Source organism: Ailuropoda melanoleuca, chromosome 10 (genome assembly GCF_002007445.2).
Source record: "Ailuropoda melanoleuca isolate Jingjing chromosome 10, ASM200744v2, whole genome shotgun sequence".
NCBI classification, from domain to species: domain Eukaryota; kingdom Metazoa; phylum Chordata; class Mammalia; order Carnivora; family Ursidae; genus Ailuropoda; species Ailuropoda melanoleuca.
Genome location: NC_048227.1, coordinates 108,735,448 through 108,746,580, shown reverse-complemented (window position 1 = coordinate 108,746,580; position 11,133 = coordinate 108,735,448). Strand labels below are relative to the sequence as shown.

Here is an 11,133-nt window from a genome sequence, read left to right as displayed (position 1 = left end):
GTCTCTGAAGGACACGATCCCGCCACAGCCCCGACGTGGTGTCCAGGGCCTTTGTCTTGTGTCATCGTCCTCACCTCCCGGCTGGTAGAGAAATTCCATGTTTGGGGCTGCCTGACCCTTCAGTGCCCCCTGGTGTGGCCTTAGGGCACCCTGTGTCAGCCGCCCAGGCTTGGGGGGGATGGCAGGGCCCCCGGCCGACCCCCCCGCTCTGCTGTCTGTCGGGCAGCACTTCCCGTTCCCGTCCCGGAAGGACAGACAGGGCTGTGAGCAGGCAGACAGCAGAGCCCGCAGTGGCAGAATGTGGCTTTGCTGTTAAAGTTTAATATTGGTGGACTTTCCCCATTCTGCACAGAAAGCTAAGTTAATGGGTAGCTTTGCCCCCACAACCCCCATTTTAACCATTGGATGGCTGCCGCTCTGTGTCTGGGTCCACGTGGGTGAGACATCAAAGGAAATGAACATTTGCATAAAAGCCCCATTTATTTTGGGGAGGTGCCAGGGTTTGGGTTTTTATGCTTCATGAATGGAATTATTCCTGGTTCATGGGACGGAGCTCATCATGGCTGCAGAAGGCCCCCGACCTCCTGGGGGGCCCCAGTGGGGGCCGAGCTGTGGGGTATCTGTTGGGGGAGGGCTGGGGACCCACGGCCCTGGACGCACGCCTCATCTTCCAGGACTCGAGTGGCCAAGTGCTGGAGCTCGCCTTGCGAAGAGGGGCTCAGGGATGCACGATGAATTCATGAAGGCCCAGGGTGGGTGTGGCCTTGGGGGCCTGGATCTCTGGGCAGCAGTCGGGACTGTGGTGCTGTCCCCTCCCTGAGCCGCACCACTTAGAGCCCGTGTCCATGCGGGAGTTCGCCTTCATGGGCCTCCGTGGTCCTGCATGGCCTCCAGCCCCTCAGGCCGCCTGCCTGGCCAGGGGTTGACCCACCACGGCCCCGCTGGGGTTCTGGGCTAGGCCACGCGTGGCTGGGCACGCGGGGAATGTTCTGCCCTCGGGTGCAGGGGGTAGACTTCCGACAAAGGAATGAAGGAACAGCTGAATGCCCGCAGGGGCTAGATACTTTGTTCGGATGCTTGCCAGACTCCCCAGGGTCCAGGGCTTGTCCCCCAGAGACCCGGCGCTCCCTGGGGACGTTGGGCGGGTGTAGGGCAGGCAGCTGCATGTGCTCTTCCTCCTACCTGTTGCCCAGATGAGCAAAGGTTGCCCAGGCTTTCTGCTTTTAAATTGGCATGAGGCGCGCCCCTGGGCTGGTGGGAGCTGGTTTCTGCCCTTGGGTTCTGCGGTTGCTGTCACCGTCAGCAGGAAGTGCGGGAGGAAGTGTTCCCTCTGCTCTTGGCAGCGTCTGGTATTTGAGGGTTTAGAGTAGCTTTAGGGGCACATTGGAACCCGAGGAGAGGGTCACATAAGTGGTAAAGGACGTGAGCCAGGTGTTGGAAACAGTTATCTCAGGATGGAGGGAGGCTGGTTTCTGCTCCGTTCTGTTTTCTGCGTGTGCCAGCTTTTCTGCACTGAGACCACCTTGCTCTCATTAGTGGGGAGAAGCACCAAAGGGCCCCCTTTCCCGTGGACCTGGTGGGCTAAGGCAGCCCTGAGATTCCTTCCCGCATGTGCCAGCCAAGCCGATGGGCCCTTGGGGTTCTCTGTGGCCAAGAAGGCCTCGTGAAAATGAGATGGAGCAGTGGGACGGGGGGCAGTTCCCCAGACACGGGCCGGGGTCCTCACAAGAAGGGATCATGCCCTCAGCAGCTGGAGGTGGGCCCACACGTCGCAGCAGAGGCCCCAGGAGGCCCAGGAGCTTGGGGAGCAGCAGTGGCTGGTGGCTCAGCATCCCCCGTCTTCAGGCTGATGGTACTGGAACTCAAATGCCTGAACGATGATGCTGGGGAATTGGAACCCAGGCAGGGAACATCGGCTCTCTGAACTGTGACCTGCGTGAGTGCGTGCACATGCGTGTGCGTGCGCGCACGTGTGTGTCTGTGTGCGTGTGCGTGTCCACGGATGCTGCACCCAGTGAAGACGGCATACAAACTGACCAGCCAGGCTGTGGGGGGCAGGCAGGAGTTGGGGGGCCCCGCAGGACCAGTCCAGGATGGAGGGGCCAGCAGGGGCTGGGGGCTGGCCAAGAAGAGCCCCCGGGGTTGCTGCACAAGGCGGGGGCTGCCAGTGGTCTTCCTGGGGGAGGTGCACTTACTCAGCAGGGAGCTCCCAGGAGAGGGTCTGGCTCCTGCCAAGTGGCCCTTTCTGGCCAGCTCCTTTGAGTCCGGACATCCATGATGGCCTCGCTGAGAACAAGCCGGCAGACAGGTTCCAGGAGGGAATTGGGGTCACCCCATGCCCGAGACTCCTTCTCTGCAAGGGAGACAGGCCCGAGCTGCCCCACCCGCGGCAAGCACCCCATGCACCCCCCGCGTGGCCTGTCCTTTCAGCTGAGCTGATCTGGTCTCGGGGCTGGTGCCCTTCCTTTGGGATCTGGACCTTCTGGGTGGGAAGGTCGTGGAAGGTCATGTTCCAGTGGCCCCATGGCTGTGAGGAGGGCACATGTTTGGGACTGAGGTCTATAGTCAAAATCAAGGCAGGAGACCTCTGCATGCAGCTCAGGGGCTGGGATAGACAGACACAGACAGACAGGGGCAGAGAGACAGGGACAGAGAGACAAGGACAGAGGTGTGCGGGCTCCAGGTTGGTGAGTGGTTCCCGACACACAGGTGTTTCTGGCTGTGAAGGACCCAGTCGGTGGCCGGAGAGGAGCCCCTGGGCTGAGGGCGCCTGCAGACGAGGCGCTCACGCCCACCACCTGGGAGAGCCGGCACACACAGTGACGTGCTCCGTCAGCTCGCGACCCACGACGCGCGGGCGTCCGTCAGATATGAGTGACCGCGGGCAGCGCCGGGCGCTGGGCTCGCTGACAAGGCCCCGCTTCTCTCCTCAGATGACGAGTACGTGTTTATGGACTTGGGGCAGAAGCTCAGCGGGTACTTCTCGAAGGACTGGAAGCAGGAAGGGCGCAAAGTAAGTTCGACAGCGGGCGGGAGCCTGGCCCCGGACCCTGCGAGCCGGCGTCCGCGTGTCCCTGGGGCCGGCCTGCCCCGGAGCTGCCCGCGGGGCCTGGGCCGCTGGCCCGCGGTGGCCCTGCGTGTGCCGACCACATGCCAGGGGGTGTCCTTCCAAGACGTAAGACAGCATCACGAAAGTCATGAAATGGCCCACGCGGGGAGCCGGGTGTGACATCGCACCGGGGCCTGTCCCCCCATCAGCTCACGGTGCTTCTCCCGCAGGGCAGTGGGCGGCCCCGCGCGCCCTTCGTGACCTTCCTCAGGGTGCAGTTCTACGTGGAGGACGGAAGGCTCCTGAGGTAACTCGCTGGGGTCAAAGGACATTCTCTGGGACGGAGAAAACCGCCGGGAACCGGGTCGTGAAGAGAGCATGAAGGCGCTGCCGCTGGGCGGCCACAGGAATTCTTTTTAACTGAAATCTGCTGTGGCCTCGTGTCCTTCCCACGCCCGCGGCTTCCCTGCACCTGCCGGCCTGCGGGGTCTGAAGAGCTGTGCTTGCAGCGGGCGCCGTCCGGCCTCGGCTTCCAGGCTCTCAGCGGTGGGGGGGTCAGCGGGCAGGCGCCCCGGCGGGCTCCCTCCTGGCTTGTGGGAGCTGCTCTCTGGCGAGATGCACCCCCGAGCTTACAGGGTACCGCAGAGCTCCCCAGGACCCTCCAGGGACCTGAGTGGATCCTGGAATGCGGGCAGGAGAGCAGGGCCAGTGTCCCCAGGAATTCCCTGAGCTCCTGCAGGTGGGCCAATGGCAGACAGGTGGGGAGGAAGGGTGGGGGTGGGGGCATGTGTTGTGTGGAAGGGTCTGGAGAGTGGGGCCGTGTGGTTGTGTGGAAGGGTCTGGAGAGTGGGGCCGTGTGGTTGTGTGGAAGGTTCTGGAGAGTGGGGCCGTGTGGTCGTGTGGAAGGTTCTGGAGAAGTCATCGATGGGAGAACTGGAAAGTGGAGAGTGGTGGAGGGCAGTGGCCCTACACTATGTGGCCAACCCCGTCAATAGTGTTAGAAGATCGGAACCTGCTCTTGCCTCTTGGAAAATCGGCAGAAGGAAGAGCTTCTGTCGGTTAGGTCTGCTCGTTCCGGTGGATTCCAGCTAGCCCCCGCACATGTGCTCTTCTCTGGAGCTCTGCCCACCGTGCGGGGAGCGTCCTAACTGGAGAAGGAGCCTGACCTTGGCACTCCCGGTTGGAGCGTTGAGTCGCCCCAGCCTCTCAGCCACAGAGGTCACGGGCCACGTTGGTCTGTGCCACCGTGGAAAGTGGCCTGTGGGAACTCCTGGAACTCGGGGAAGCCCTGAGGGCTCAGGGCCCGAGGCAGCCGGAGGGCTGCCGGCTGTGGCTGGACGACCTGGCCAGAGCCGGCCCCTCACCCAGACCCCCTGCTGCCTTCCAGCGACAGGACGGCCAGACACCTGTACTACTGCCACCTGAAGGAGCGGGTGCTGAGGTCCCAGTGTGCCCACCGGGAGGAGGCCTACTTCCTGCTGGCGGCCTACGGGCTGCAGGCCGACCTGGGCAACCACCGGGAGCCGGTGCACGTGGGGAGGTACTTCGAGCCGCACGCCTACTTTCCACCGTGGGTAAGACCCCCGTCACCTGCCACTCGCCAGCCCAGGGGAGAACCTTCTGTGGCCCGGCCCCGGGGCGGCTGAGGGGCGGGTGGGGGGAGGGAGCAGGCCGGGCCTGACGGGCCTGTGCCTCTTCTCCAGATTGTCGCCAGGAGGGGCAGTGCCTACATCCTCAGGCACGCGCCTGCCGTGCACCGTGAGCAGCGGGGCCTGAGCCCCACGGAGGCCGTGCTGCGCTTCATCAGGGAGGCCTGCCGGCTCGAGGACGTGCCTGTCCACTTCTTCAAGCTCTACAAGGTCAGGGCCTGGACAAACCGGGACTTGAGGCCACCTCGGAGCTGCCTCTGCCCCAGATGAGCAGAGCCCGGGAGCAGCCGGGACACGGCCCCGGGACAGGGCGGGCGGCGTCCCCACGGCTGGCCTGGGACCGGGGCCTGTCGCCAGGGCGGGGTGGACAGGGCTTGGGCACTGCTGTAGTAAAAGGGTGGCTTTGTCAGGGTGGGGCGCCATTCCAGCTCCAGAGTGTGGAGTCAGTTCAACCCGGGTGGGGTGGTGGCTGGTCCCCACTGGGCTTCCCTGTGATGAGAGCTGCCCCGCCTGGAGCTGGCGGGAAGGAGACGGTCTGCTGAATGGGGCTGATGCTGGTGTTTTCCTGCCGGGGTCTGCATGCAACGCGGGTTTTTTGGGAGGAGGTTAGGGCTGATGGCTCACGACTGGGGCTTCAGGAGCTCAACTACGTGGGGACAGGAGAGTTAGGGCTGGTGAAGGAGGCAGGGAGGTGGGTAATAGGCCTCTAGCATCAGAGAGAAATGGGATCCTGCTGTCCGTGGTGGGACCCACCCACCACCCCAGGTACAGGGCTCTTGGCCTCTCTGAAGTTGGTGTCTTTTTAGGATAAGAAGGACGACAGACCTACGGTCATCCTGGGACTGACCCTCAACGGAATGCAAATCTATCAGGTGCTGGGGAAGAGTCGGTGGAGCTCCCTCTCTCCCTCCCACTCCCCTCCAATCCCTCCTCTACCCCTCTCCCCTTTTCCTCCACTCTCAACCCCCACCTCCCGCCCCTCTTCCTCCCCTCTCTCAGTCACTCCCCTCCCCCATTCTCCTCCCCCTGCACCTCCCCCCAACCTTCCCCTTGAAGGGCCACACTCGTCCTCTAATGGACCCTCCTGAGTGGCTCTCTGGTTCTGCAGGAGACGAGCCATGCCCCAGAACTGCTCTATGACTTCCCCTGGTCCCACATTGGGAAGGTGGTGTTTCTGGTACGTGTCTGAGGGGGCGAAGTGGGAGGGGCTTCAGCCTCCAGGAGGGCTTAGCACACACTTGTACTTTAGGGCATCTCCCGGGCACTTTGTCCTCCGTGGGGGTGCGGGCCCAGGCCGAGCCCCTGCACCCGGGGCGTCCAGGGCATAGATGGCCCTGCCCTTGGGAAGCACTTTGCAGCCCCTGTCCTGGCCCCTGGCATTCCGATCCCAGGAGACCTTCGTGGGGAGAACACGAAGGGAAATGAGGAGTCGATCACAGAAACGCACCGCTGGGGCCGCCAGCCTCCAGCTGCCACTGTGCCTGTCGTCCTGGCCTCACCGGGCCCCCCTGGGGCTGGCCTGGCACTCGGGGCTGGAGCTTGCAGACGGGGGGCGCCGGACAGAGGCTTGCGGCAGACCCTTCCTCTGGACGCGGAACCGAGGCCTGGCACCCCGTCCTGGGACTCGGGCACCCCCACAGCGTTGGCAGGGGCTGAGGGCACGCGTTAGCCGCCTTCTTACAACTGAGCGCAGGGTGCTGTGTGCCCCCAGCCACCACTGCGCATGGAACTGGGACTAACGGGGTGGCTTCCTAGTTCGGGGTTACGGCTGCTGTTTATGGCGCTTGCGCTGTCCCGTGGTCTCCCCATGAATTTGCATGTCGTCTCCTCTCGGTTCAGGGGAAGAAGTTTGAGGTGCAGCCGGACGGGCTGCCGTCGGCACGGAAGCTGGTGTTCTACACGGGCTGCGCCTGGCGCTCCCGCCACCTGCTGCGGCTGCTCAGCGCCAGCCACCAGCTGCGGCTCGTCCTGCAGCCCGCTCTGCGCAGGCTACGGCAGCGCGAGGAGGCCGAAGGTGCACGCCGGCCCGCCGCCCGCTCCACACCGGGCTCCGGCACCGAGGGGGCCCTGCGCCGGCCCCTGGGCTCCTGTGTCCCCCTCGAAACGGGAGGAGGTGACGCTGCGCCTCCCGGAGCCCAGTGCTGGAGATGGGGCCTGGGGACCTTTTGGATTCTGGGAGAGCGTTCTCAGGGGGTGGGGTGGCATCGGGTGACGTGTGTCTGTGTGAGTGTGACCGTGCTGCTCACGTGCAGGCTGCTGCGTGGGGGTCCCTCAAGCCGAGAACCACGTGCAAGCCGCGGGGAACTATTACTCGGGCGTGTATCAGGAGCGAGCTGGCTGCGGTGACAGAGGCCCCTGGGTGGGCTGGGCTGTAACAGCGGGTACCCAGGGCCATGATCCCTGGACGGCACACTCCTCCCCTCGCACTGCACCTCCTGGGCCTCAGCGCCCGCGGAAGGTGAGGGCTCCTGGCAGGTCCCCACAGCCACTGGTGGCCACCGGCAGCTCCAGGAAGGTAAGACAGCACCTTTGTCCCCCTCCCGTGCCCACTCTTACACTGGCCGTCCCTCCTGTCCCTTCGCAGAGAAGAAGCATTATCGCGAGTCCTACATCAGCGACACGCTGGACCTGGACCTGGACCCGGGCGGCAGGGGCTCTCCAGGCTCCCCTCACAGCGGGGGCAGCAGGGACAGTGGGGGCAGCAGCCAGCACCTCCCCCACCGCCTGTCCGTCCGGTCGGCCGACAGCCACGGCAGCTCCCACACGTCAGGCATCGAGGCTGACGCTCGGCCCCTGGAGCCCGGGGAGATGTCGGTGGACGCGGCCTTGGGTGCGGAGGCTCCCCGTGCAGAGGCCCCAGCCTGCAGCTCTAGCACCAGCCAGAGCAGCCACTGCACAGACGGTGGCAGCGGAGACAGGCCCGAGGGGGACACGCAGGGCTGGGCAGATGGTGAGTGTGCGTCCCGGCCAGCCCCTGGCTGGGCCGCGGTGGTGGGCACCAAGGTGACACACATGGACCGCACCCCCGGAGAGGCTGGGGTGCACGTGACTGTGATTTCTATGTGACCCCTTCACTATTCCCCAGTGTGACCAGGTGGCCTTGGGCCTGTGGTCAGAGAACAGTGGGTCCTCGGTGTGGGTGTGGTGTGGTGGGGGCCTTTGGCCTTCTCTGCAGCTGGTCACAAGAGGCTCCTCGGACTTTCGGGAGCCCGAACTGGTCAGTGCCCCTCCCTCATCATCCAGACATCAGGGAGTGTTTCAGCCAGAGCCTTCTCTAGCCCCACGGGGCCCGTGAGGTCACATCCAGCCACACGGGGCTGGTGAGGCCACGAGACGACAGGTTTCCAGGAGTTGTAGGACCCAGTGTCCATTCAGCTTAGCCCTCAGGGCTGTTTCTGCAGCAGCTGGGTGTGTGGGGGCCCTGGAATGCTTTCTCTGTCACCCCAGGAAGGTCCCATTGACTCTGCTGTTCCTGACTGTCCACAGCACCCTCAGCTGTGCCCGTGACGGGCATTTGTGGGGACCACTCAGAGTCACCTAGAGTCACCACGGGTCACCAGGGCTAACCGGGGTCTCCCAGAGTCACCTCAGGACAGGAGGGCCAGCCGGGTCGCCCAGAGTCACCTCGGGTCACTAGGGCCAGCCGGGGTCAGGTGGTCTGGTTTGCTTGTAAAGGACCACGTGGCTTCTATCTGCGTTTCTGTCCAAGCCTGCAGTCTGCAGTCCACTGTGAATGATACCAATAATAATACGGGGTTTGCCCAGTTAAGAGCCTGTTTTGACTGGACATCGGAGCCTTTGGCCAACCGAAGCACTCGGGCTACCAGTGAGGAAGGAGGGGGCAGTGAGAGCCTGGGGCGGGGGGCAGTGAGGGCTAGGACCCTTGCCTGGTTTACGGCGGAGGGCCCCTGCAGGGCCGGTCCCGCGGGGGCCCCAAGGGAAGGCGTCCTGTGCCGGGGCTGTCGCTTCCATGGGCGAGGACCACCTGAGCGAGGAGGAACCCGGGGTCCCTGACTGTGGCCCACGGAAAGTCTCGCACATTCAAGGGGGCTCAGATACCTCCGTGGGGAACACGCGGGACCCGGTATATGATTGCAGACCACCTTCTCTCACCACCCCTGCAGGCCAAGGCCCCTGGAGGAGGGGTGCATGGAGGCTCCCAGTCCCAAGTCAGAGTCCCCAGGGGAGGAAAGAGAAGGGTGGGCTGCAGAGCTTGTCCCCGGCTCTGCTCACACCTTCCCCCCTCCTCACAGCCTCTGGCCCGGGGCCCACGGCGGTCGTGCAGGTCCCGCTGACCGGCGTGAGGGGCAGGAGTGCCAAGGCCCTACACCAGGTATGTTGCCCCAGGCCGGGCAGCCCCAGGCCGGCTCCTGCACCTGCTTTCCTGGCCTGCCCAGGCCCACCGGAGGCCCCAAGGGAGAGACCCCCGGAACCTGCAGTCAGGCAGTGGGGGAGCTGGAGGCTTCCGGGGGAACAAAGCAGGGCAGGGCTGGCTCCCCTGGGCCTCCGCCTCCCTGGTTGGGTACTTGCCGGGGGCCAGAGTCCACCATCCCCGGGTGGCGAGCCCTCGAGGGGCTGCTCCAGGCTCCCCAAGGCGGGAGGAGGGACCGACGCCAGTGGTTACGGGCTGGGGATTCCCGCCTTGCTCAGAGCGGACCTGGGGATGGCGCCCTGGACAGAGAGAACATTAGGCTGTGATGGGACTCGCAGAGAGGGACGGAGCTAGACCCAGGGAGGGGGAGAGAAGCCACAGTGCCCTGGGCAGGGTCAGCTCCCAATGCAGCTGGGGGCTCACGGCCCAGGGATGGCAGACAGGGCATGCCGCCAAAGAGCGATGAGTCGGCCTGTATCCCCCGGCCCCGCAGGGCCCCTCTGTGGCGTGAGCCGCCCTGCGGGATGGGAAGTGCCTGCTGCAGTTCAGTGTGGTGGGTGCTCGCTGGGCCCCCACCTGCACAGGCCCTGGGGCGCCTGTCTACGAGCCCCAGCACTGGACGGGCTTCCTCACACAGGAAATGGGGGTGGGAAGCTGTTCTTGACTTCCGAGGAGGCCTCCAGATCTTATCCCAGAATCGATCAAATAGTAACCACATCCGGAGAGTTCAAAGGAAGAAAACAGCCTAGGGCTACAAGTCCCCCACCCAGCAGCTCCGAGGCCCCTCGGGACTGGTGTGGGCTGGGCATCAGGGCCCTAGGGGGGACCCAGGCACCTCCTGTAGGGGTCACCTCCAGGATAGGAGAGGGGAGAGAGGAGCCCATGGAGAAGGAGCCGCTCCCTCCCCGAGCTGTCCTGGCTGAGGACAGAGGGGCCACGGCCTGTGTCCCACTCCTGCCCACAGAGCTTGCAGCCATGGGGGGCATGGGGTGGGGGGACAGAAGAAGAGGGCTGTGTAGACAGTGGGCCCCGCAGGCTGCAGTGAGGACAGGGCGGGGCGGGAGCCTCCGGATGAGGGACTCTGGGGGCCAGGGGCAGAAGGCCATTGTGCGGGCCTCCCCAGCCAGGGGTGCTGGTGTGTGCGCTCAGGGAGGACAGAACTGGGGGGGGTGGCCAGAGATGGAGAGGCAGGCGGGAAGGCAGAATGCACCCACACTCTCCCCTCCAGATGCCAGAGGCAGACCCACAGCACCGCAGCCCGGACCACGCACCGCCGGGAACCCATGCGATGAGGTCCACGAACAGCTTCCCCCTGGTCCTGTGCAAGGACGACCAGCTCCCACAGGAGTTCGTGGTGTAGATGCCCCCAGATGTGGCTCCGCCCACTTGGGGCTCATCCACACTGCCCAGCTTGTCCAGCCGGCACCACTGCATCCACGAGACACGGCTCGTCCACCCAGGGCTCTGTCTACACAGCACGGCTGCGTCTACACAGCATGGCTCATCCACGTGGCAAGTCCTGTCCCTCTGGGGCTCTGTCTACACAGCACGGCTACATCCATTAAGCGGGCTTAATCCACACCTCACCCACAGCTCGGCAGCCTCCCGCAGCAGGAACGTCTCCGGCCCTCGCCCCTTCCTGCTCTGGAGGCTCCCGCCACCACCTGGCTGACGGAGGCCCGCCGCCCGCACTCCTTCCTCCTTCATGTTCACCTGTCAGTGTGGGGAGCAGGCTCTGGTGTCGGACCCGGAGGGGAGGGTCCCACTCTCGTGCCAACCATAATGACCCCAGCTCCATCCATCTGGGTCACCAGGAGGCGGAAGTCAAGTCTTCTTGACCACGCAGTCTCCCGGCGAGTGGGGGGCAGGCCGTGCTGGCCCTTCGGGTCGCCCTCCCCCTGTCTGTTCTGGGAAGGAAGAGGTGTTCGCTGTGCCCCTTTGGGTTCTCTCTGCACTGACCCGTGATGGGTGGTCAGACTAAGTGCACAGCCTTCTGCGAGCCTTTGAACCACTGTCGTGGTCGCTGGTCATGGCTCTGGCCACAGGCTTCCGCTAGATCACTC

The 11,133-nt window shown here is 64.7% G+C and overlaps 1 protein-coding gene across 1 annotated transcript; it reads left to right on the top strand.

The window, feature by feature from the left end:
* Positions 1 to 2,910: 2,910 nt before the first annotated feature.
* FRMD1 (FERM domain containing 1) lies at positions 2,911 to 10,574 on the top strand. The gene is made up of 10 exons (XM_034669475.1): positions 2,911 to 3,013; positions 3,280 to 3,356; positions 4,437 to 4,623; positions 4,753 to 4,908; positions 5,505 to 5,570; positions 5,807 to 5,875; positions 6,538 to 6,712; positions 7,283 to 7,648; positions 8,952 to 9,031; positions 10,299 to 10,574. The coding sequence occupies exons 1-10, from the start codon at positions 2,951 to 2,953 to the stop codon at positions 10,428 to 10,430; spliced, it is 1,371 nt and encodes a 456-aa protein (XP_034525366.1). The 5' UTR covers positions 2,911 to 2,950; the 3' UTR covers positions 10,431 to 10,574.
* The last annotated feature ends 559 nt before the right edge of the window (positions 10,575 to 11,133 follow it).